Here is a 22,319-nt window from a genome sequence, read left to right on the forward strand (position 1 = left end):
TTCAATAGCGTTTGTTATTGTTAAGGCCCAAGGGTGAACTAAAACAGCGGCAGGCTCCGCCTACTGGCTTCAAACCCGTATAATGAACTAGATAGGAACACCCCGTCTGTCTCCTATTTTCTTCAACCTTCTTGGCTGAAACCATGAACTCTCTCTGAGGCCTCCACAATCCCATCATGCACCTACAGCGGCTACTGTGACTTTTCATTTTTTATGGGAACGCTCTTCCGGTATAGTTTTAAATATGATGCTCTATGATTGGCAGCTAGAGGGGTTCGTAGTAGTGACGGAAGTCTGATCTTTACTTGTTCTGTAATCAGAGCTCGGAGAAGAAGAGGCGGCGGAAGAGGTGGAGGCGTGTTCAGAATCTTTTCGAGCGGTTTCATTTTGTTTCTTCTGAGAGAGAGACGTTGAGAGGGTGTAAAATCAGGATTCAACATGGTGAGCTGGGAGGGGAAGTGCAGGGTTCAGGAGAAGATGGGGAAGAGGGTGCTCTTGTTTCTGCTCCCTTCACCCTTTCCCTGTTAAAGTTGATCACTCCCATTCCTCTACTTTTGGCGTGTTCTGTCGGTCACGCTTGAAGATTTAATCTAGGCCCTTGATATATAGGATCTAGGTAAAAGTCAGCGAGCTGTTAACACCGGGACGGTGTAAAAGCCAGATCTGCGGGATCCTCGGGATCCTCCGGATCTAAGTACTACCTGAGGATCCCGCTGTATCCGGCTTTTACACCGTCCCTGTTAACACCCCACCAACTTTCAATTCACAAATGCTTTTCAGAGTGAATGAATGTGTGTGTGTGTTGCCAACTGCAGCCAGATTAACCTGACAGGGTTAGTCCAATGAATTTGTAGTTCAGATTGATGATAAATATAACTGCGTGTCACTTTAAACAAATGAAATTGTTCCTAAATTAAAAAAAAACCAATTATTGTATTTTGTGTTGTAGCAAGTATTCCAATAAAGATAGAACAAAATACAAAATTAGGGAGCATGGCAATGAGTCAGCAATGGGGTTCAGTAATGAAAAGACTGAGGGGATGGAAACCATGTGAGGGACTCCGTTGTGGGGCTTTATTTGCATAATCCAGTAAGGGTTGAAAAGCAGGGCAGTGTGCAGAAAAAAGGGAAATGGGACTTGATATACCGCCTTTCTGTGGTTATTGTAACAACATTCAAAGCGGTTTACATAGTATATTCAGGTACTTATTTTGGTGCGTCAGTGATAGGGCTTGGCCTGCTTGCCTTATAAATTTATTGATTTTGACCTGGATTGAGGTGTGACAACTTAATATAGTATATTTAGATTTTTGAAGGTATTTGACAAAATATTTTCAAAGCACTTAGCCTTCCAAAGTTCCATAGAAACCTATAGAACTTTGGAAGGCTAAGTGCTTTGAAAATATGCCTCAAAGTCCCTAATGAGAGAGGCCTGAGAAAATGAAATAGACCAGTGTTTTTTAATCTTTTTCATCTTGTGACACACCATCAGCTTTTTAAGGATATATATTTTATCATTTAACAAATGAGTATTAAGATTGTATTTAAAGTTCAATAATTACATTTTTAATTATTATTGTATTTATAGTTGAATATTTTTTATTGAAGACACAAGTTGGCAGACTACCACAGGAACACACACACATTAAGCCCAGGGACTCACTGTAATTGAAGAACCAAGCCAGTGAATAATTACATTTTTAATTATTGTGTTGTTTTTATAGTTTAATATTTTTTATTGAAGACACAAATTGGCAAAAAGATATTTGTCTCTGGATGTTACTATATAGAGAGAGTTAACCTGTGGGTGAGGTGGGACTATAAGGTTAGGTTGAAGACAAATAAATATAGTAAGTTAGAGGTTAGCACCCCTGCAAGTGAAAAGAGGGGAATTTTTGGGGGGGTATTTTTTAAAGATAGATGGAGATAAAATTCAGCAGATAGGTGATATTGTTAAACCAGACAATGTGAAAATTATCTGCTAGCTCTCTGGCAGGCACAAATCCAAGTAAAGGTGTTCTCTTGGTAAATCCTGAACAAGGCTCCCTTAATGGCACACAGACTAACTGCTGGATGCACAAAACTTAATGACCCAGGAGCCTGGTTTTTACACTGGTTCTAGCCGGTTTAGCAAGCAAACACCTTTACTTGGCTTTGTTCCTGCCAAAGGACTACCAGAGAATTTTCACATTGTCTGGTTTAACAATATCGCCTATCTGCTGCTCTCCTGTTGGTGGGGAGGCAGGGAAAACGCGAGCCCCAACAGTCCGCCCATCAGCCGCTGCTCCAGACCTGGAAGCATACTGCTGAGCACATCCAGCAGCAATTTTGAGAAAAAAAAAAAGCTACACCAGTGTTTATACACGTAGCTTCCATGCGTATATGAAAGTCGTATACTAGCACTGCTCTGAGCATGCGCACAGCAGCCATCCTGTGGGAAGAGGCAGTTGTTGCTTCCTGTTGTTTTATCTGGTGGGAATCATAGTTTTGAAATCTGTGCATTGTTTAGGCTTTGTATTTGATCAGTCCACATTGTTTTCACGCTCAAGTTTCAGCAGTGATGGGGTCTCTTGGAGTCCTTGCTTACTTTGATGGTTATGCATTTACTTTCCAGCACAAAGCTTAAGATCTATTTCTTATTTTCTAGCTTTGCCAAAAGGAGACTGTTGTAATTTTTTGTGTTGCGGGGGCTTATGAAGTACCAGTTGGGTCACCTACAAATTGTACAAAATATTACAGTTAAAATTTTGATAGGAGCAAGTAGGAGAGACAATGTAATTCTTTTGCTAATAGAATTACATTGGTTAAAGCTTTTAGTAAGTTGTTTTTGTTGGATTATTTGTAGTAAATAATTAGCAGATTTTAGTACACACAGCTTCAGCTTTAGAAATGTTAATTTCTTTCTTCATCTCTCTCTCATTCACCCCTGAATAATTCACTGCTGAGTCACTTTAAAGTTGAAGTAACAAAACATCTGTTTACTCACAGTTTGTAGTTAGATTATAATCAGACAGACTTATATATACATATTACTATACATTTGTATTATCAGCTCCTTCCATGTGCTTAGATGGTAATGGATGCTCACACCACCATAGATTCTCTCAGGTTAGGAGAGATCATGAGCTCCATGTGCTCCATCTGCTGTGTCTAATCCCCACAGGAAGTTGCATAGCAGTGTGACCTCTCTAAGTAATTCACATCAGAGGTCACAGAGTAATCACAGAGAAATAATAGGTGACAGGCAATGCATGTAAAATACAATTACATTCCAACAAACCCCTTCTCATGCATAACTGTCATGCAATTATTTATTCATACAAAGTCCAAGCTTTATACGCAGATTCACAAAATGTTCTCTGGGTAACGGTTTGGTCATGATGTCAGCTGTCATCTCACTGGTGTGACAATAGTGTAGACTGATGACCCCTTCTTTCGCCAACTCTCGCACGTTGTGGTATTTCGTTGCGATGTGCTTGGTGCGTGACTGAACCTTGTCATTCTGTGACAGTCGGATGCAGCTCTGATTATCTTCCATTATCTGGATTGGTCTCTTTTCAGCTATTCCAAAATCCAGCAAAAGTTTTTCAATCCACATCAGTTCTCTGCACGCTTCCGATACGGCCACGTATTCAGCTTCTGTAGAAGACAAACTCACAATACTTTGTTTATGACTGGCCCATGAAATTTGTACATTTCCATACATAAACACATATCCACTTGTGGATTTATAATCAGAATGATCCCCTGCCCAATCTGAATCACAGTAACATATTAGTTTTGGATTACTATTGGCTGAAATCTTTAATTTACAATCAATGGTACCCTTTAAATACCTTACCATCCTTTTAACTGCAGTCCAATCTGATTTGGTAGGTGAGCTGACCCTTCTGCTCAAAATTCCTACTGCATTTGCTATATCAGCCCTGTATGTGGTAGCTAGATATAAAAGCTTACCTATGGCTGATCTATATTGGATGTTATCTGGTAAAGGTTCTCTTACTGTTTCATCCTTCAGAAAATCAGTGATCATGGGAGTGCTTACAACTTGGGCATCTTGCATACCTAAACTTTCAATAAGCTCATTTATTTTCTGCTTCTGGCTTAGAAGATAAGAACCATCATTTTGTTTCTCAATTTCTATACCAAGATAGTATGACACATTACCAAGTTCTTTTATCTCAACATTCTGGTTTAAATATTTTACAATGTCCTTGTACTCTTGCTCACTTTTGCTTGCAATGAGCAGATCATCAACAAAAGCTAAAATGTATGCATATTGTCCATTTGTGCACCTAGTGTACAAACATTTATCTGCTTCACCTTGCTTAAATCCTAAATTTGTCAATATTTCATGCAATTTATCATCCCAACATTCTGCACTTTGCTTTAATCCATAAAGACCTTTGTTTAATTTACACACTAGCTGTCTTTGTTTTGTATTTATGAAACCTGTTGGTTGTTCCATGTACAAGTCTTCAGTTATTTCTCCATGAAGAAACGCTGTTTTCACATCAATGTGTTTGACTTGCATGCCTTTTGAGACTGCAATGCTCAGAAGTGTTCTTATTGTCGTGTGTTTCACTACAGGTGCAAACACTTCATCAAAATCTTCTCCATAATTTTGAAGATATCCCTTTGCCACTAATCTGGCTTTATACCTTTCCACTTTTCCTTGTGCATTCCTTTTTAACTTGAATACCCATTTGCATCCTATAGCTTTCTTGCCAGGAGGTAATTTTGTAAGAATCCAAGTATTATTTTTATCCAATGCATCAATTTCTTCTTGTGCAGCTTTATGCCATTCAGCAGCTTCTTCTGCTGGCATTTTCTCAATCTCATCCCATGTTAAGGGCTCTTGAGCTTCTGCTGACTTTGTTAGGTAAGACAGTCTTGGGGGTGGAACACCTTTGTTTTCCCTGGATGAGCGTCTGACAACAGGTTGGTCTGACCTTTCCGCATCCTCTAAATCTGAGAGTCCTTCTCCAATTGATTCCCCTTCTCCAACTGTACTGTCTTCTTCAATGATTCTTTCTATGTCTGCTTCCTCTGCCTGTTCCTCGTTAGATACAGGTGAGTTGCTTTCAGACATCTGCCTTGGTATGGCATTTATATACACTGGCATGTCTATTATGGTTCTAGTTTCATATTCTGGATGATAAGGCTCATCTGGGATAATCCAGCCTTTATCAACCCTTTTGTTTTCATCAAAACATGTAACATGTCTTATGCCAACAATGCCAGTTTTCAGATTCAAAATTCTATATCCTTTGTGTCCTGGAGCATAGCCAACTAAAATGCCCCTTTCTGTTGTGGAATCCAGCTTATGCCTTCTTTGCTTTGGTACATGAGCATATGCTGTACTTCCAAATGTTCTTATGTGTGACAGGTTTGGCTTCCTACCATGCCATGTCTCATGTGGTGTGCGCTCAGCGCCTTTAGTTGGCATTCTGTTTTGTAGGTACACTGCTGTGAGAATGGCTTCCCCCCATAGTCTTTTAGGGAGATTGCTATCTGACAGCATACATCTGGTCATTTCCACAAGTGACCTAAATTTTCTCTCTGCAACAGAATTTTGCTCTGGTGTATATGCTACTGTTGTGATATGCTGAATGCCTTCTTGTTCTAGAAATGTGCGCATGCTGTGTGAAGTGAACTCACCACCATTGTCGGTCTGAAGAACCTTTGGTTTTCTTTCAAATTTATTGCTCACCATGGCTACGTATTTCTTCAGCATGTCTGTGACTTGACTTTTTTCTTTCAGCAAATAGGCCACACAGTATCTAGAGAAATCATCCAAGAATATTAGCACAAATCTGTTATTTCCCAATGATGGGATATTAAACGGTCCACATAAGTCACTGTATATTAAGTCCAGTACTTTATTACTCCTATTTCCTGTGTATGCAGGAAATGAGGGTCTCACACCTTTTTGAGTAACACAGTCTATGCATTTCTCCATTTTACCAGCATCTGCACTTATCTGAATGCCGGTGGCTAGTTGCTTACTGTAAAGATCCTGGATCACCTTAAAATCACGATGTCCCAGGCGGCGGTGCCAGATTTCCAGACTACATTTACCATCATTCTTCCTTACTTGCGCCATATGTGAGGCTTCACCTGAAATGTTCAGCTTATAAACATCATTATGCATAAAAGCTTCAGCATACACTTCATCATTTTTAGAGATTGTGCACTTACTGTTTTCAAAATGAATCACAAATCCCTTCTTATCTAATGTAGATACACTAAGCATATTGCAAACTGCTTGGGGAATATACAAGACATCACTTACAGGAATTTCTTTAACTTCATTAGACACTTTGCATTTTAAGAATCCAATACCTTTTGCTTGGATCTTAGCAGTCCCTGCGTTTGCAGTTTTAAGAATACCTTCCTCTGGACACCTTTCCTGAAAGAAATCCTTACAATTGGTTAAATGGCATGTGCTCCCTGAATCCAAAATCCAAGTACTTTCATTTGAATTATTATTTACCATAGTCAAAGATTTTTCTGCCATTAGAAAGCCCTTGTGTTTATCTTTGTCCTTCATACATTTCCTGGTTTGAAAATTCTTTAGTTCCATTGGCTTAGGTGAGCTAGAGGGAGTGTTTTGTGTTTCCTTACACCATTTAGATACATGTCCCTCCTTTCCACATGAGTAGCAAATCAGCTTGCCCTTGGGTGGAGTTTTCCCATAGCTCCGCCTTCCTCTGTTCTTTGCCAAGAAATTTGTTTCATTTCTCTCTGACTTGCTTTGAGAACACATCTCCTCAGAATCATTTATTATGCATTCCTGCCTTAGTTTTGATGTTGCCTGTTCAAAAGATTGCCCTTCAATGGCCTCATTTACAGACCTAAAAACATCAAACTTCTTTGATAGTGAGGTAAAAAGAAATGCTCTTTTCAATGCATCACACATGGGAATTCCAGAAAGTTCTAGCTTTTGAAATGAAGACATAAGATGCATAATGTGATCATTACATTTACTTTTATCCCTTAATTTGGTTTCATTCAACTCTGCTAACCAAATTGGTTGCTGCTTTGCATATGTAGTTGCATACATAGTTCTCAGTTTATATAAAATGTCCTTTGGTGTATCTTTTCCCTCCACTAATATGGCTTGTTTCTCTGAGAGAGCTTCCAAAAGCATGCACTTCACATAATAGTTTGCATTGTCCCATTCAGCCATATTTTCAGCTATTCTGTCTTGGTCTAAGCATATATTTAATCTTTTTGCTCGAAGGAGACATATGAATCTTAATTCCCACTGCCGATAATTAAACTCAGTTAATCTAGGCACCTTGAGAGAATAGAAAAATGGTGAATTTCTTCCCTCAGCCATTTTCTTAGCCTTCTGTCTGCTGTGTGGGGGGAGAGAGAGACAGACTGAATCTTTCCTTTAAAACTTAAGAGAAAAATGTGGCCTTTTTTTCTGCCTGGTAATATTTCTCTTCTTTTTCAATTCCTGGACCCTGGGCCCATAACCCTTTTGTTGGATTATTTGTAGTAAATAATTAGCAGATTTTAGTACACACAGCTTCAGCTTTAGAAATGTTAATTTCTTTCTTCATCTCTCTCTCATTCACCCCTGAATAATTCACTGCTGAGTCACTTTAAAGTTGAAGTAACAAAACATCTGTTTACTCACAGTTTGTAGTTAGATTATAATCAGACAGACTTATATATACATATTACTATACATTTGTATTATCAGCTCCTTCCATGTGCTTAGATGGTAATGGATGCTCACACCACCATAGATTCTCTCAGGTTAGGAGAGATCATGAGCTCCATGTGCTCCATCTGCTGTGTCTAATCCCCACAGGAAGTTGCATAGCAGTGTGACCTCTCTAAGTAATTCACATCAGAGGTCACAGAGTTATCACAGAGAAATAATAGGTGACAGGCAATGCATGTAAAATACAATTACATTCCAACAGTTTTAAAGTATTGCACAGATTTGTGCCTGTTTGTTATGGCCCTTTTATTGGATTATGTCTCTGCTTGACAGCAAGGTTATTTTGATTTTGCTGTCACTGTCTGTAATACATTTACAGTATATGTAGTGTTGGTCATATATATCAGGATCCATACCTTTGCAATAAATTGCCATCAGCTTTTTTGTTAGAATCAAATTTGAGCATGTTTAGGAAGCAGTTGAAGACTTTATTGATTTTATGAATTTGTTTTAATTTATCTGATTTATTTGTAGTTTGTGATTGTGAATTACATTATTGGATAAACTAAGTTTTAACAGATTAGGGCTCAGTTTTGAAAAAGAGACAGAAGGATATGATTGAAGTTTATAAAGCTGCAGAAAGTTCATAAAAAATTGTTACCAGCCATTGTTTATCCCAGGAAATGAGCTATAAGAAACATACACTTTTTTTTTTTTTTTTTAAGGAATCTTCTGATTATTTTGATCCATACTGGCTACTGTTTAGGACAGGATACTAGGTTTGATAAAGCTTGGTGTGTCCAAGATGGCTTAACTTATTTTCTTATGCTCTGGTCTCATCAATACATTTGCCAGATGCAGCTTGCAAACCTCTTATCCAATACATACATGTGATCTGAAAATGAGCCTCCTTAGTGGCTGGAAGGAAACAATTCCTGCCAATAGTGGTATTGGTGGGAGAGGGAAATTGCACTTCTGCTTTTTAATAGTTTTAGACTGAATTGTGGCGTTTGTTTCTTCTCACTGAATCAATCCCATGTAGACTCTCTAGAAGATGGATTAAAAAAAAAAGTCATGTTATCTCATTCACCATTTTGAAAGATAGTGATAGGTTCACTAAATTCAGATAAACATTTTCTGCTGCAGGAGGTTTCTGACCCAAGATTAGAAGCATGATTTTAAGTATGGAAAACTTTCCTGGTTGTCTATACATTCTGTTGAAACCACAGCCACCTAATCTTGAAAATTTCACCTTTCATGGCGTTTGTCATCATGGACCTTGCTTCCTTCCAGAGGCATTCATCTGTCCTTCCTCCAGGCACAATGATGACCCTTCTTTTCTCCTCCCATCACCAAATGGCAGATGTTGCAAGAAGCCTTTATCTGCTGCTGCTTCCTCCAATACTAGCTTCCATTTGCAGTTGGAATTGCATGGGGTCTCATAGTCTCGCAAGACCACTCCTGCACCGCACAATTCCAATTGCCAAAGAAAGCTGTTAGAGGAGGCGGTGGCAGCAGCTGATATGGGGGGGGGGGGGGGGTGTGGAATGTATAGCTGCTCCAAAATGTGTGTTTTTATTAAATGAAGTGCCTTTATTGACCTGTACTTGGTGTGTGTTTCCAGTCTATTATGTCCTATAATGGCGGGGCTGTAATGGCCATGAGGGGCAAAAATTGTGTTGCCATTGCTGCAGACCGACGTTTAGGAGTCCAGGCTCAGATGGTGACCACAGATTTCCAGAAGATTTTCCCCATGGGAGAGCGGTTATTTATCGGCCTGGCAGGGCTGGCTACAGATGTTCAGACAGTGTAAGTGCACTTCTAGCTTTACGTATATATATATATATTGATATTCAGTTTACCATGAAGACTACTATATGCTACTGCCTTCTATTCTGTTCAGTTGTGGGAGAAGGAAGAGGAGACCAAGTGAAAGTAATCAATTTTTTTTTTCAGAATCTTGTCAAAAAAGACAACCGAATGCATAAGTGTATGAGAGAGTACAGCAGGGCCAGAAGTATTGCCTTTCTTAGCATGGTTGGGTTATTGAGGAACAATGCCTGGGAACATGGATGGCAGGCATGAACTGGTTGTTTTCCTCCCTGGTTCTCAATCACTTTGGGGGATATGCACATAAATTCTCATATATAAACTCCAGCTTCTCCCCACTGTGTATCATCTTTTTTTTAAATTTTAACCAGATTTCATACATATTCCAGAGCAGTGGGCCAAGAACCAGGGAAGCCAGGTTCAAATCTCACTAATATTTTCTTGTGGTCTTGGGCAAGTTACTTAACCCTCCAATGGCTCAGGTACAAACTTAGCTTGTAAGCCAACTGGGGACAAGGAAATGCTTGCTGTACCTGAATGCAACTTGCCCTGAGTTACTATTGCTAGTTCTACAACTACATAAAAGGTGTGAGCTAAATCCAAATTCTTCTATGTACACTGAGCCCTTTTCTGCTCAGTACTTCCCTTAGCCCATCCAGCTATTGGACTGCAGTACATCTAGAAGAATCAGTCTGCACAGGAAAGTGTGTTAACACTGCACTAACTTTTGCTGATTACTGTTCTTGAGCAGCAGCTATTGCTGAAGTTATGTTTAAAGTTCTCTAGGAATAAGCACACAGAGGCCAAGTGGAGGAACAGGCTTGATGGGTCATGGAAAGAGAAGTAAAATGTAGAACAGATACTAGAGTTATTGTGACATTCAAATAAATATTTAGATTAGCCTGAGTGAAGCAGTGGCTTATCAGATTCTTCCAGTTTATATATGTGTGTGTGTATAAACAAACCAAAACTGTTCTCTGTGACTTTTAGTGCCCAGAGGCTGAAGTTTCGATTGAATCTTTATGAATTGAGGGAAGGTCGGCAGATCAAACCCCAGACTTTCATGAGTATGGTGTCCAACCTGTTGTATGAGAGACGGTAGGTTTCGCATGCTGCATTATATAGAACATGAATGATGGATGACAATAAAAACTGGTAGATGGGGACACTGGTCACCTCTAGCAGACAGGTGACTGGTAGAGGGCATAAGAAAGTGTCTGCTGTTTGGGCAGAGCTAGCCTGACTTCTCTTAGGTGGGCCCACTGGGTAAAGAAATCATATTGGCAGTGGGAGAGAATCAGCATTAGCCCCTGCAACATTTGGGGGGGGGGGGGATGCAAGGGTATTAACCTCAGGTTTGATTTCCACAGTTACTTAATCTTTCATTGCCCCAGCTACAAAATAAGTATAGTATAGATGTAAACTGTGTTGATTGTAACCACAGAAAGGCGGTATCTCAAATCCTATCCCCTTATGTGAACTTTCAGCATTGTACCCTCCACATTCTTGGAGGTGAGTTTAGTTCTCATTTAGACCTCTGCAGAGACTTGGCATTGCTACAATTAATTTCTTCTGCTACAGATTCTCATGGCATCCACATAAGATTTGTATACTGAACCTGCAGTGAATGTAAAGTTGCTTATATGTATTCATTGCTGATATCTTGAGAACCTAACTGGGTGTGGGTCCCCAGAACTAGTTTGGGAAGCCTTGCCATATAAACTGCATTTCTGCTTTTCACAGGTTTGGTCCTTATTACATTGAACCTGTTATTGCTGGACTCCATCCCCATACTTATGAACCTTTCATATGCTCGTTGGATCTGATAGGCTGTCCTATGGTTACAGAAGACTTTGTTGTGAGTGGAACGTGCTCGGAGCAAATGTATGGCATGTGTGAGTCCCTCTGGGAGCCAGATATGGTGAGTGGAGAAGGGCTACACTTGAATTTTGGGGAGAATCCTATTGGGTGCTCCATTTTTTTTTCATGTTAAGAAAAGGATTTCTTTGACAAATAGGGGACACACAGGCGCACTTGATGAACATTCTTCTAGGGCAGATCCCACATGCAGTACTCTTTATAACTCAGGAAATCTTTTTGAAGCTCTCAGATCATGTGCATGTATTCCCACACAGGGAATACATGCTCTGAATTTCTCCACTGGACCAGCTGCAGATCTGGCACCCCTCCTCCACCAAAAAGGTTTCAGTAAACACAGCACACCACTCTGAGAGTCATTTTTCTGGGAGTCTTCAGGTACCTGTGACTGTGGAGCACATTACAGCCCCCCCCCCCCCCCCCCCCACACCTCGACACAGATAAGCCTTCAAAATCTGTACCCTGGTTCACAAAATCGTCTATGGAGAAGCCCTGAGTTACATAACAGAGTTGATCGACTTACCAATTAGAAATACATCCAAATCAACACGGTCTTATCTAAATCTGCACTACCCAAGCTGCAAAGGAGTTAAATACAAAACAACTTACGCGTCTAGTTTTTCCTACATAAGCACACAACTGTGGACGCATTACCAAAAGCCTTGAAAACGACGTATGACCACCTAAACTTCCGGAAATCACTAAAAACCAACCTGTTTAAAAAGGCATACCCTACCGATCCAACTTAAATGCCTGATCTCTGCAACACAACCAAACTAAAGCATGTAATGGACATAACACAACTCTTCCGTTCTCCGATTCCCTAATGTGGCTGTGCCACATGAACTTGATCTTATCACAACACCCTGTATTTGTTCACACCAGAGCCTGCAAAGGCCTCTCCAGTACTATGTAAGCCACATTGAGCCTACAAATAGGTGGGAAAATGTGGGATACAAATGTAATAAATAATCTGTACTCCTTACCGTCAAGTCTCTCAACCCCTCCTCACCTCTTGATACCTGGCCTGCCCATCTAGTTAGCTGCCTTGTTCCCTCCTTTTCCTTTTTCTTCCCACCTTAAAGCGCAGCTTCACCCAGGGCCTCTCCCCCCCCCCCCCCCCCCCCCCCCCCCCCCCCTGGAAAGTATGCCCTTGTCTGGCCACTGCTTAAGAAACCGCTTCTCGGTTCCTCAATTGCCTCAATCGCCCCTTCTCTAAAATCCTGGAAAAACTGGTTCTCTCCCAATTTGGACTTTCTTGAACAAAATCCCATACTTTAAAATCTAACATCCTGGCTTGCTCTTCTTTTGTTTTGTTTTTTAAAATTTATAAGTTTTTATTAACCATAACCTTACAATCACAGTATATGTTTCTGACTCTCCAACTTAATACAACAGATATAACTAATTGGCTCTTAACATTTCAAAACATTTTCTCCCCCTCCTCAAACCTTCTGAGTCCCACCCTCTTCCCCCCCCCCCCCCCCCCCCCCCCCCTCTTTCCTGGCTTTCTCTTCTCAGTGTTTTACCACCAAGCTTATAGTCTCAACAGCCACTAAAACTAGCAAGACTTGATATCCAGCCTCATAGATAGCTGTGGCCTTGCTGAACAGTACCTGGTCACAATCAACCTCTTGGCACCGGTCTGGCAATAGGTTGTGCTTCCTGTTTCTGCACTTTATTTTGCATGTCCAAAATGAGACTTGGAGGAAAATCTAACTTATTCAAGAGCTACGAAACAGCTTCTTTGATCAAAGTGGATATATACATATCGAGCTCGGACAAGTAACTCTGGTAGATTCTTAATTCCTGCTGGCAACAGAGGTCCCATGTGTAGCTGAAACTGATATGTTGCCTGCTCCCTTCTTGGAACTCCTGTCACCAGCACATCATCAGAATGTTCTTTTCAGTTTCAGGATTAACAATCAAGGGATGTAAAATGAAACTGAACTCTGGCTCTGTATAGGGTCTATCATTTTTGCATAGTTTTGAAATTGTTTTTTTCTCAAAGTCCATGTTAAAAAATGTTTTTATTGCATATTTAACAAAGCTGTGCCTATTCTGTGTTAAATTTTAACAAGTATAGGATGCATTTTATGTTTTGCTTGAATCTTTTACATGTGGGTTAGGTACAGAGATGGTAAAGAAAACAGGGGCAGGGACAATACCAATAGGGATGGAAAAGAGTTGACTGGGGTTGTTGGGACATTTATCAATATGATGGGGTGGAAACAGAATAGAATTGACTGGGGATGGAGACCAGATTATGTCCTTGTGCACACCTAATCCGTGCCCTAGTCATGGTTAGATGGGCTGAAGTGGGGCTTCAGTGGCAGCTCCAGTAGTTGGGGACAAGACTAGGGCTAGCCAGACTTCTATGGTCTGTGTCCTGAAAATGGCAGGGACAAATCTAGACCAAGTATGCATATGTAACATCACATCATACCATATCATATGCCAGGGGTACTTGAAGAGGGTGTACAGGCCAGGTGTGTTTTCAAGATACCCTAATGAATATGCCTGCGGTTTGCATATAATGGAGATGACAGGCATGTAAATCTCTCTCATGCATAGGCATTACTATAACTTTTTTTTTTTTAACTGAAATTTGTATACAAACCACTATCATATGGAAATGCTTCCTGTTATTGCTACCTAGGTACAAATAAATCTATCTAAACCCATTATAAATCAATCATACAACCATTCATACTTTAATGGAGCACTTAACACTGCTATATTCACTTTCTAAGCAACTAAACACACAGAAAAAAAAAAAAAAAAGAAGACATTGTGCAATTGCCCCTTCTGGCGTAGTTATCAGCCATGCGGCCAGTGGGAATTTAAGGAGCTTATAAATCGACACTGCTTAAAGATAGTTTGTGGATTTCAAATGCTGGACTACCTACTCAAGAAGCATTGCCTTGCATAATATGTGCTGTGGCTTTGAGAACTAATTCAGGAATGTTTTAACACATCAGTATCTCTATTTGCATTGTAAGTGAAGGTACTGTGAAGACGCTGTGTGATTCTCCCTTTGGCGTTCTCAGCCAAGCAGCCAGCGGGGACTTAAGGAGTTTACAAGCTGACACTATTTGAAGATAAGACTTGTGAATTACAAATACTGGACTTTTAACTAAAAGATAAGAAGCATTGCTTTGCTGAATAAGTGCTGTGGTCATGTGAACTTATTTACGATATCTGTTTGAGAAGGAACGTTATAGCGTTTTCTGTGTCTTTAGTTGCTTAGAAAGTGAATATAGCAGTGTTAAGTGCTCCATTAAAGTATGAATGGTTGTATAGATCTTCTTTGCCACAAAGAATGAGAGGTTCGATACTATTAGGATCTTTACAGGGGGCCTAGAGATTTTTGGGGAAATTATTAGGTGGAGACCCACATGACAGAATTGCTAACTATACTGGGGAATCCGCACTTTTTACCTGGAATTGCGAATCCAGTATTCCAACATTGGGTGAGACGGGGACTTCATAATTTGGGGGTTGTGGTAGATCAGACTGGTGTGATTAGACCACTGGAACAGCTGATCCCTAATGAGTCATTAGACTGGGGAGACACTTTTGCCTACTGTCAATTGAAGCACTATTTACAATCCTTAGACAGGGTGTCCCTGAATTATAAATTGGGGGAGAAGATTCAGACACTGTTTGAGGAGGCCGCTGAGGAGGATCCTTCAATCTCGGGCCTCCAGAAGAAAATATGGTCCTTGGCACCAGCCAGGGATTTGACACAGCTCAGACGGAGATGGGAACTGGATGTGGGATGTGATCTCGCCTCCTGGGATATTATAGCACACCTTAAAGGTATTCCGCAAATAATTAGTGGGGCGGGATACAGAGAATGTGCATATCGAATCATCCACAGGGCATATTTCTCACAAGTACAATTGTTTAGAGCGGGAGGAATTGGTTCGCCAACCTGTATGAAATGTAATCTAGCTGATAATACACTATACCATGGTTTATGGGAATGTGGTATTATAAGATGTTTTTGGAAACGGGTGGTGGCCTTTCTTTCCTTGATGCTGTCAGGAATGGTACAGGGCACACCTCAACAGTTGTTGTTGGACTGTCCTGGCTCTTTCAGGGGGCTAAGGGCGGAGGAAGTCCTGCTGTGTAGAAAGCTTTGTTTACTAGCACGTAAATGTATTTTGCAAAAATGGACTGTTCCGGATAGACCTGAATTTTGGCACTGGCGCAATCAAGTACATCAACTGATGACTTGGGAGGCGCAAGAGGCCAGGGGTTCCTTTAAGTGGAAATCACATTTTTTAAAGACGTGGAGTCCCTTTATAGCTAAACTCGCGCAAAGAGGAAGAAGTCTCATCCTTAACAAACTATGATTGAGAACCTGGAGACTCCATTGATGCCTTTAGATAGATCATAGGGAGGGTGGATGGGGGGGGGGGTGGGGGGGGGAAAAGGGAGGGATGAAAAGACTATGTAAAAGTTTGATGTTACTTTAACAAAGGTTTTCCTATTGACTTTAGAGATAACATTTTGGTGATTGTAATTGATGCTTAAATGTTGTGGATGTGACATCAATAAAAAAGTTAAACCATAAAGTATGAAAGGTTGTATGATTGATTTATAATGGGTTTAGATAGATTTATTTGTACCTAGGTAGCAATAACAGGAAGTATTTCCATATGATAGTGGTTTGTATAAAAATTTCAGTAAAAAAAAAAAAGTTATAGTAAAGTTAACAATTTGTGTAGTTTTTTTTTGACTGGCATTAGATGTAATTGATAAAATTGTATGCTCAGTTTGGAAAGTTTACTCGATTAGTACTATATGCATAGGCATTAGGGATATCCTGAAAAACCCACCTGGCCTTTGGACCCCTAGGACATTTTTGAGTACTCCTGCCGTATGCTATGCATTCATCTTGTTGGACAGACTAGATGGATGGTACAGGTCTTTTTCTACCGTCATCTACTATGCTACTATGAGTGGGGTGCGCAGGACTGGGAGTTTACTGCTAAGAGGTACATGACATTCTGTTCCTTGTCTCCAGGATCCTGATGACCTATTTGAGACCATTTCGCAAGCAATGCTGAATGCAGTGGATAGAGATGCCATGTCTGGCATGGGTGTAATTGTACATGTCATGTAAGTATTTCAGTCATCTGGTTGCCCACATCCATTAAGGAATATCAAATGTCTGTGTGTATGTGAGGTTGTAAGAATGTACTTCTAGAATAAGACATTCTGAAGGTACCTTCTTATAGCAGACTAGCTGTAGTGAACTAGCAAAAAGCCCTGTCTGGAAACCTTCATGACGGCTGATCTAGCAGTTTTTATCCTTCTTTGCAGGAGTAAATGGCTACACAAGCCTTCACTCCCTTGCATTACTTTAGTCAGTGTAGTGATAGCCTTTGGCTGGTGACCATGCCTCAGGATGCTGTCCTAAATCCACCCATTACATGTTACCATTGCACAGTGCTTAAGACCCAGTCCTAGCTGAGTTAGAAAGTGCATGATCTGGCCATTGATCCCAAGTGCCTCTACTTGGCTATGTGCAAGACGAGCAGCATGGTTACTCACCTGCAGCAGGTGTTCTCCAAGGACAGCAGGCCAAGTAATCTTACAGCTGGGATGACATCATCCAACAGAACGTGGTGGGGATGCTGATTAGCGAGATTGTTAGAACTTTCTAGCAGTGTCCCACCACACATTCTTGGTGCCTTTCTGGCCAACACATGAGCGTGGCTTCCTCAGTCATTTTACAAAAGCTTAAGAAAACAACTCGAAGGGGATGTGAGTATACTTGGCCTGCTGTCCTCTGAGAACATCTGCAACAGGTTAGTAACCTTGCTTTCTCCGAGGGCGGGCAAGCAAGCTGTTGTCTTCTCACTGCTGGTAATCCCTAGCTACCAGGCTCATCAAAAACAACACTAGGACAATAAGGACTCAAAATGTCAATTAACCTGAAACTAGTGACATACTAATTGGTGAAGGTGCAGCCTGCAACTAAAGAAACCTAGGCCTACGGGGTGGAGTTGGATTCTAAGCACCGAACAAATTCTTCAGGACTGCCTTCCTGAGCAGTCAGACACGTTAGATGTCCTGCTCAAGGCAATAATGAGATTTGAATATATGGACAGCTACATCGCAGCTTTGCAAATCTCTTCTATGGAGGCTGACTTGAATGGGTTACTGACGTAGCAATGATTCTGACGTCAACCTTGCCATGACCCTCTAGAATCAGTAAAGGATATGTGATCTGCGAGCCAATTAGAAATTTTGCATTTGCCAATAGCTACCCTCATCAGGTTTGGATCAAAAGAAAGAAAGCTGGGTGGACCGTCTATGGGCTTTAGTCCACTCCAGATAGAAGGCTAAGGCTCACTTGCAGTCTGAGGTATGCAGTACACATACCAAGATGGGCATGCGTTTTTGGAAAGTGTTGGCAGAACAATGGACTGGTTAAGATGGAACTCTGACAGTACCTTAGGATGGAACTTGGGGTGTGTGTGGAAAACTACTACTGTATTGTGGTGAAATTTAGTGTAAGGTGGATCAGCTACTAGAGGCTGAAGTGTCTGCCCCCAAAAACACAACTTTTCAGATCAAATACTTCAGATGACAGGAATCAAGTGGCTCGAAAAGCACTTTCATCAGCTGGCTGAGGACAATGGTGAGATCCCATGACACAGTTGGCGGTTTGAGAGGGGGCTTGTCAACAGCAGGCCTCTCATGAAGAGAACAATTAGAGGCTGTAGAGAGATGGGCTACACACTGCTGACCACTAATTGCACTTACATGAATCCTTAAACAGTTGGTTTTCAAACCAGACTAGGAGAGGGTGCAGGAGGTATTCAAGCAGTTTGTGTTGAGACCACTTATGCAGTTGCAAAACCCTGCTCAGTCTATCTACTAGGCAGTTGTCCTTTCTTGGTAGGCATGTGGCTTTAGAGGACCCCCACTGCTTCCTGACACAAGGGTAAGGAGCCTGTACCCCTCTGCTTGTTCACATAGAACAATGCAACTTGGTTGTCTGTTAGAATAAGAATAATTTGGTTCCGGTTGGATCTCAACTATGAGCTGGTACCCTTTTCTCTGCTATTTGAAGAACCTGTATTGGCGGGGGGGGGGGGGGGGGGGGGGGGTAGGACTTTCTACTAGACTACAGCATGTTTGATGGCAGTCATTTGTTTCTTTCTCATTGTTACATGGTTGAAAAATGAATAAACATTTAAGTAAAAAAATATTATTAATCTGATTCTGTAGCCAGCGTCTGAAAGCCTTTAGAACATTCTAAATGCCCCTCAGCTCAAGGAGGTTGATTATGGAGATCTGTTTGCTGAGCTGACCAAGTCCCTTAGGTGTGAAGCCCACTAGGTTGAATGCATCTGTCATTGGCACTGTCTGAGGAGGTGGAAATTGGAACAGTAGTCCCACAGTCAAATTGGATGGGTCTGAGAAGGGCATGGGTCAATTCTGGTGGAATCTGTTAGATTTCCAGCCACTTGAGACCATAGGGAAGCTAGGATCCACTGTTGGTCCATTAGTCTCAACATTTGCCAAGCTGTGACCTGGTTGTTGCTTCCAGACCTGTGAGGTCAGTGTTAAGGTCTCTGCTCTCACTTGTGGGAGAAAAGCCTGAGCCTGCAGTGTATCAAGCAGGATACTCCAATCAACTGAACCAGGAGAAGGTGGGACTTAGGGTAGTTTTTAACCATAGTAATTCCAGCACCTGAATAGTTAGGCACATTAACTCTGTTGCTTCGTCCTGCAGTGTGCTCTTGACCAGCCATCTACATTCCCAGTCTGCATAAGTACCCTGCAACTACCACTAGATTACTTGGTGAATACCCTGGTAGTTGATGCGAGACACGATACTGGTGGTGGTCCCAATTTGGAATCTGTATATACTGTCTGTGTCGGGTCCGATGCTGAGCAGTTTTGGGGTCTCCTCTCGGTGCCTGATGTCGAGAGGGGGAGACCTTGTTGATGCCATTGTACTAAGTCTTGCCTGTTGGACCTGCTGTGCCCTGTGTGTCTTCAACTTCATTTTTAAACAGAAAACAAAAGTTAACGTCATGGCATCTGATGTACTAGGATTGCAGGTCGGTCACGGAAATCGCCCAATTATATTGGGCACACCTTTTGAAGCCACTGGGGATCTTCTGGGACATAGAGAAAAGAATTGCGGCCAAATTAAACTAAATTGTAAACAGTAAAGAGGAGCAGTGTTCAAATTGAGGTCGGTGCTGTGACCTAAATGGGCCTAAGCAACCTGTGAAAATGAAAGGAAACTTTAAGAGCTGAAAAAGTACAAAAATTAAAGGGCAACTTTAAGGAAAATTGAAAAAGAGAGAGAAAATATCCGTATGGGAAGACACTGCAACCAAGAGAGAAAATACACACCCACAGAAGAACACAAATGGTCCTTCCTGCTCTGTGAAAAAAATTAATACTGAGGAAGGCACCAGCTCATGCATGGTGGGATGCTGCTACAATTTTGCAAGCCATTGTCCACACTGGGCTCTGTCGGATGACATCACCCCAGTTGTGAGAATACACTGACCTCTGAGAACTGACATTTTACATCCTATATAATAAAACGCACCTCCAACATTCTGAAGTTGACTGCATGGCTGAGGCATTCCTGCTTTCTGTATCCATCTCCTGAATTGACATGTACTTCCGGGTTCGTCACAAGCAGAAGTGACCAACCACACGAGATTTCTCGGCTTCAGAATGTTGGAGGTGCATTCTATTAAATAGGATTGGTCAGTTCCTTGAAGCACAGCCAGAGCTCAGTGTCCTGCACAGTAACGCTCAGACACCAGAGAGAGAGAGGGAGGGAGGGAGGGAGGGGAGGTATCTGTCACACACTCACTCTCACAGTCAGTCTTTCTCTCTCACACACGTCTCACACTGTTTCACATTCACTCACACACTCTCTTGGTCTCATACACTCAGTCTCACAGAGTCTGTCTCACACTGTTTCACATTCACTCTCTGTGTCACACAGTCACTCACACACGTCTCACACTGTTTCACATTCACTCTCTGTGTCACACAGTCACTCACACACTCTCTTGGTCTCATACACTCAGTCTCACAGAGTCTGTCTCACACACACTCTGTCTCTCGCACACACTGTATCTGTGTGAAACACACTCTCTCTCACACTCATTCTCGCACACACACACTCTCTCTCTCACAGACACACTCGCACCCAGTCTCTCTCGCTCTCTCTCACACACACACTCGCACATTCACTCTCTCTCACAGTCACTCACATACACTCTCTCAAACATACACACTCCAAGGAAAACCTTGCTAGCGCCTGTTTCATTTGTGTCAGAAATGGGCCTTTTTTTTTTTTTTACTAGTGTACAATATATTAACATCACTAATTAAGAGTATAATATGAGCTTTGGAGTCTGAAACATTTCCCTATGTGGTCACTTATTTTTCTTCTAAACTAAGGGGAAAAAAGGGTTAGAGGCTGTTAAGTAGTAGATGGTCTTTTAGAAGAAAAGAAGAGATTCAAGTAACCTATGGAACTTTGGAAGGCTAAGTGCTTTGAAAATACGCCTCTCTGTGATTTTTAAATGGGATCAGACCAGTGGCTAGCTTAGCTACCATGCCATACAAAATTAGAGGCCGGTGTGATAACTGGGCAGGATCAGGCCCACTGAAAGCAGATGCTGTTAGAGGAAAACAGTTGAGATCTGGAAAGAAATGACCAAGTGATTGTGTAGCTACTGAGTAAGATCTAGAGCACTGGTTTAACTAGTAGGTCAGGGCCTGAAGACAAAGCTGAGCAACAGCATGCTGTAGCATTGGCTGCCTCTCCACGTATATTTAAAAAGGCGTTCAATGGCCTCTAAACATGGAAAAAGGTAGACCAAGGCTAAAGAGAGGGCACAGGTGAGAAGAAACTGACAGTAGGCCTTGCGGCCTACAGTATATCTCACAAGGAAAAGACACAAATACACAAAGTCAAAGTTTTAAACACAGGTAAATGTATATTTAGCTCTATAAAAGTAACTTGCACATAGTACCCTTCTTTGTAGGTAAGTGTGCACTATTTCAGTATGTACAAGGTGAATTTCATTCGGAAATATTTACTTGTACAAAACTGTAGTACCAGTAGAGGAAAAGGGGACTAGATAGCTTCTCCACAAGTCAAAACACAGTCTGAATTATATGAATTTGAAAGGACTACAGAACCACCTACCTTGATTCTCCCCATCCACTTACAAAAGAATGTATGCGAGACCAGTGGTCTGTCAGCTACTCTTGTGTCCTTTTCAAAATCTCTCCAAGGAGCTTGCAAGCTCCAAGCAAATGCCCTTGGAGAATGAAAAAAAAGGAGGCTAAATAGCCTCACCACAGAGTAAAAACCTACTGTAAGCATAGACTTTACTACTGTGATATCTAAAAGCTCATGGGTTGTATACCCACACCCATGCTTTTTATTCTTATTTGCTCCATACATATAATCAGTCACACACTTTACCTAATTTTATTTCCAATATATATAAAAAAAAAAGTATGGGCCATTAAATATAGTAGTGCTATATTGCTGTGAGTTGGTTTGGAGGTCCTTCAATTTGAACAATTTAGCTTTTTTTGTCAGCTGTGCCTATTTTAGTCCTCTCTTCAGGTTTGGATGTTTTTCTAAACATGTACAAGTATGTCTACAGGCCAAGGGTTTTTCCTTTGGGGGGGGGGGGGGGGATTTTGAAAGAGACACGGGGTACATGGCAGACCACTGGTCTCGCATGTACTTTGAGTGGGTATTTCTAATATAACAGTTTAATTAAAAAAAAAAAAATTTTCTCTTGCAGTGAAAAGGACAAAATTACCACCAAGCTGCTGAAAGCCCGCATGGATTAATTCTCTTGCATTGTTGTTTTCTAAATAAAATTGTGAAAGCCTTCCTGTATCA

General features: G+C 41.2%; 1 protein-coding gene across 1 annotated transcript; it reads left to right on the forward strand.

Annotated features, from left to right (window-relative positions):
* Positions 1 to 229: 229 nt before the first annotated feature.
* PSMB3 (proteasome subunit beta 3) lies at positions 230 to 22,319 on the forward strand. Its single transcript, XM_030221192.1, has 6 exons — positions 230 to 441; positions 9,306 to 9,490; positions 10,502 to 10,609; positions 11,255 to 11,432; positions 16,425 to 16,519; positions 22,219 to 22,319. The coding sequence occupies exons 1-6, from the start codon at positions 439 to 441 to the stop codon at positions 22,265 to 22,267; spliced, it is 618 nt and encodes a 205-aa protein (XP_030077052.1). The 5' UTR covers positions 230 to 438; the 3' UTR covers positions 22,268 to 22,319.

This window comes from Microcaecilia unicolor, chromosome 12, assembly GCF_901765095.1.
Source record: "Microcaecilia unicolor chromosome 12, aMicUni1.1, whole genome shotgun sequence".
In the NCBI taxonomy this organism is placed as follows: domain Eukaryota; kingdom Metazoa; phylum Chordata; class Amphibia; order Gymnophiona; family Siphonopidae; genus Microcaecilia; species Microcaecilia unicolor.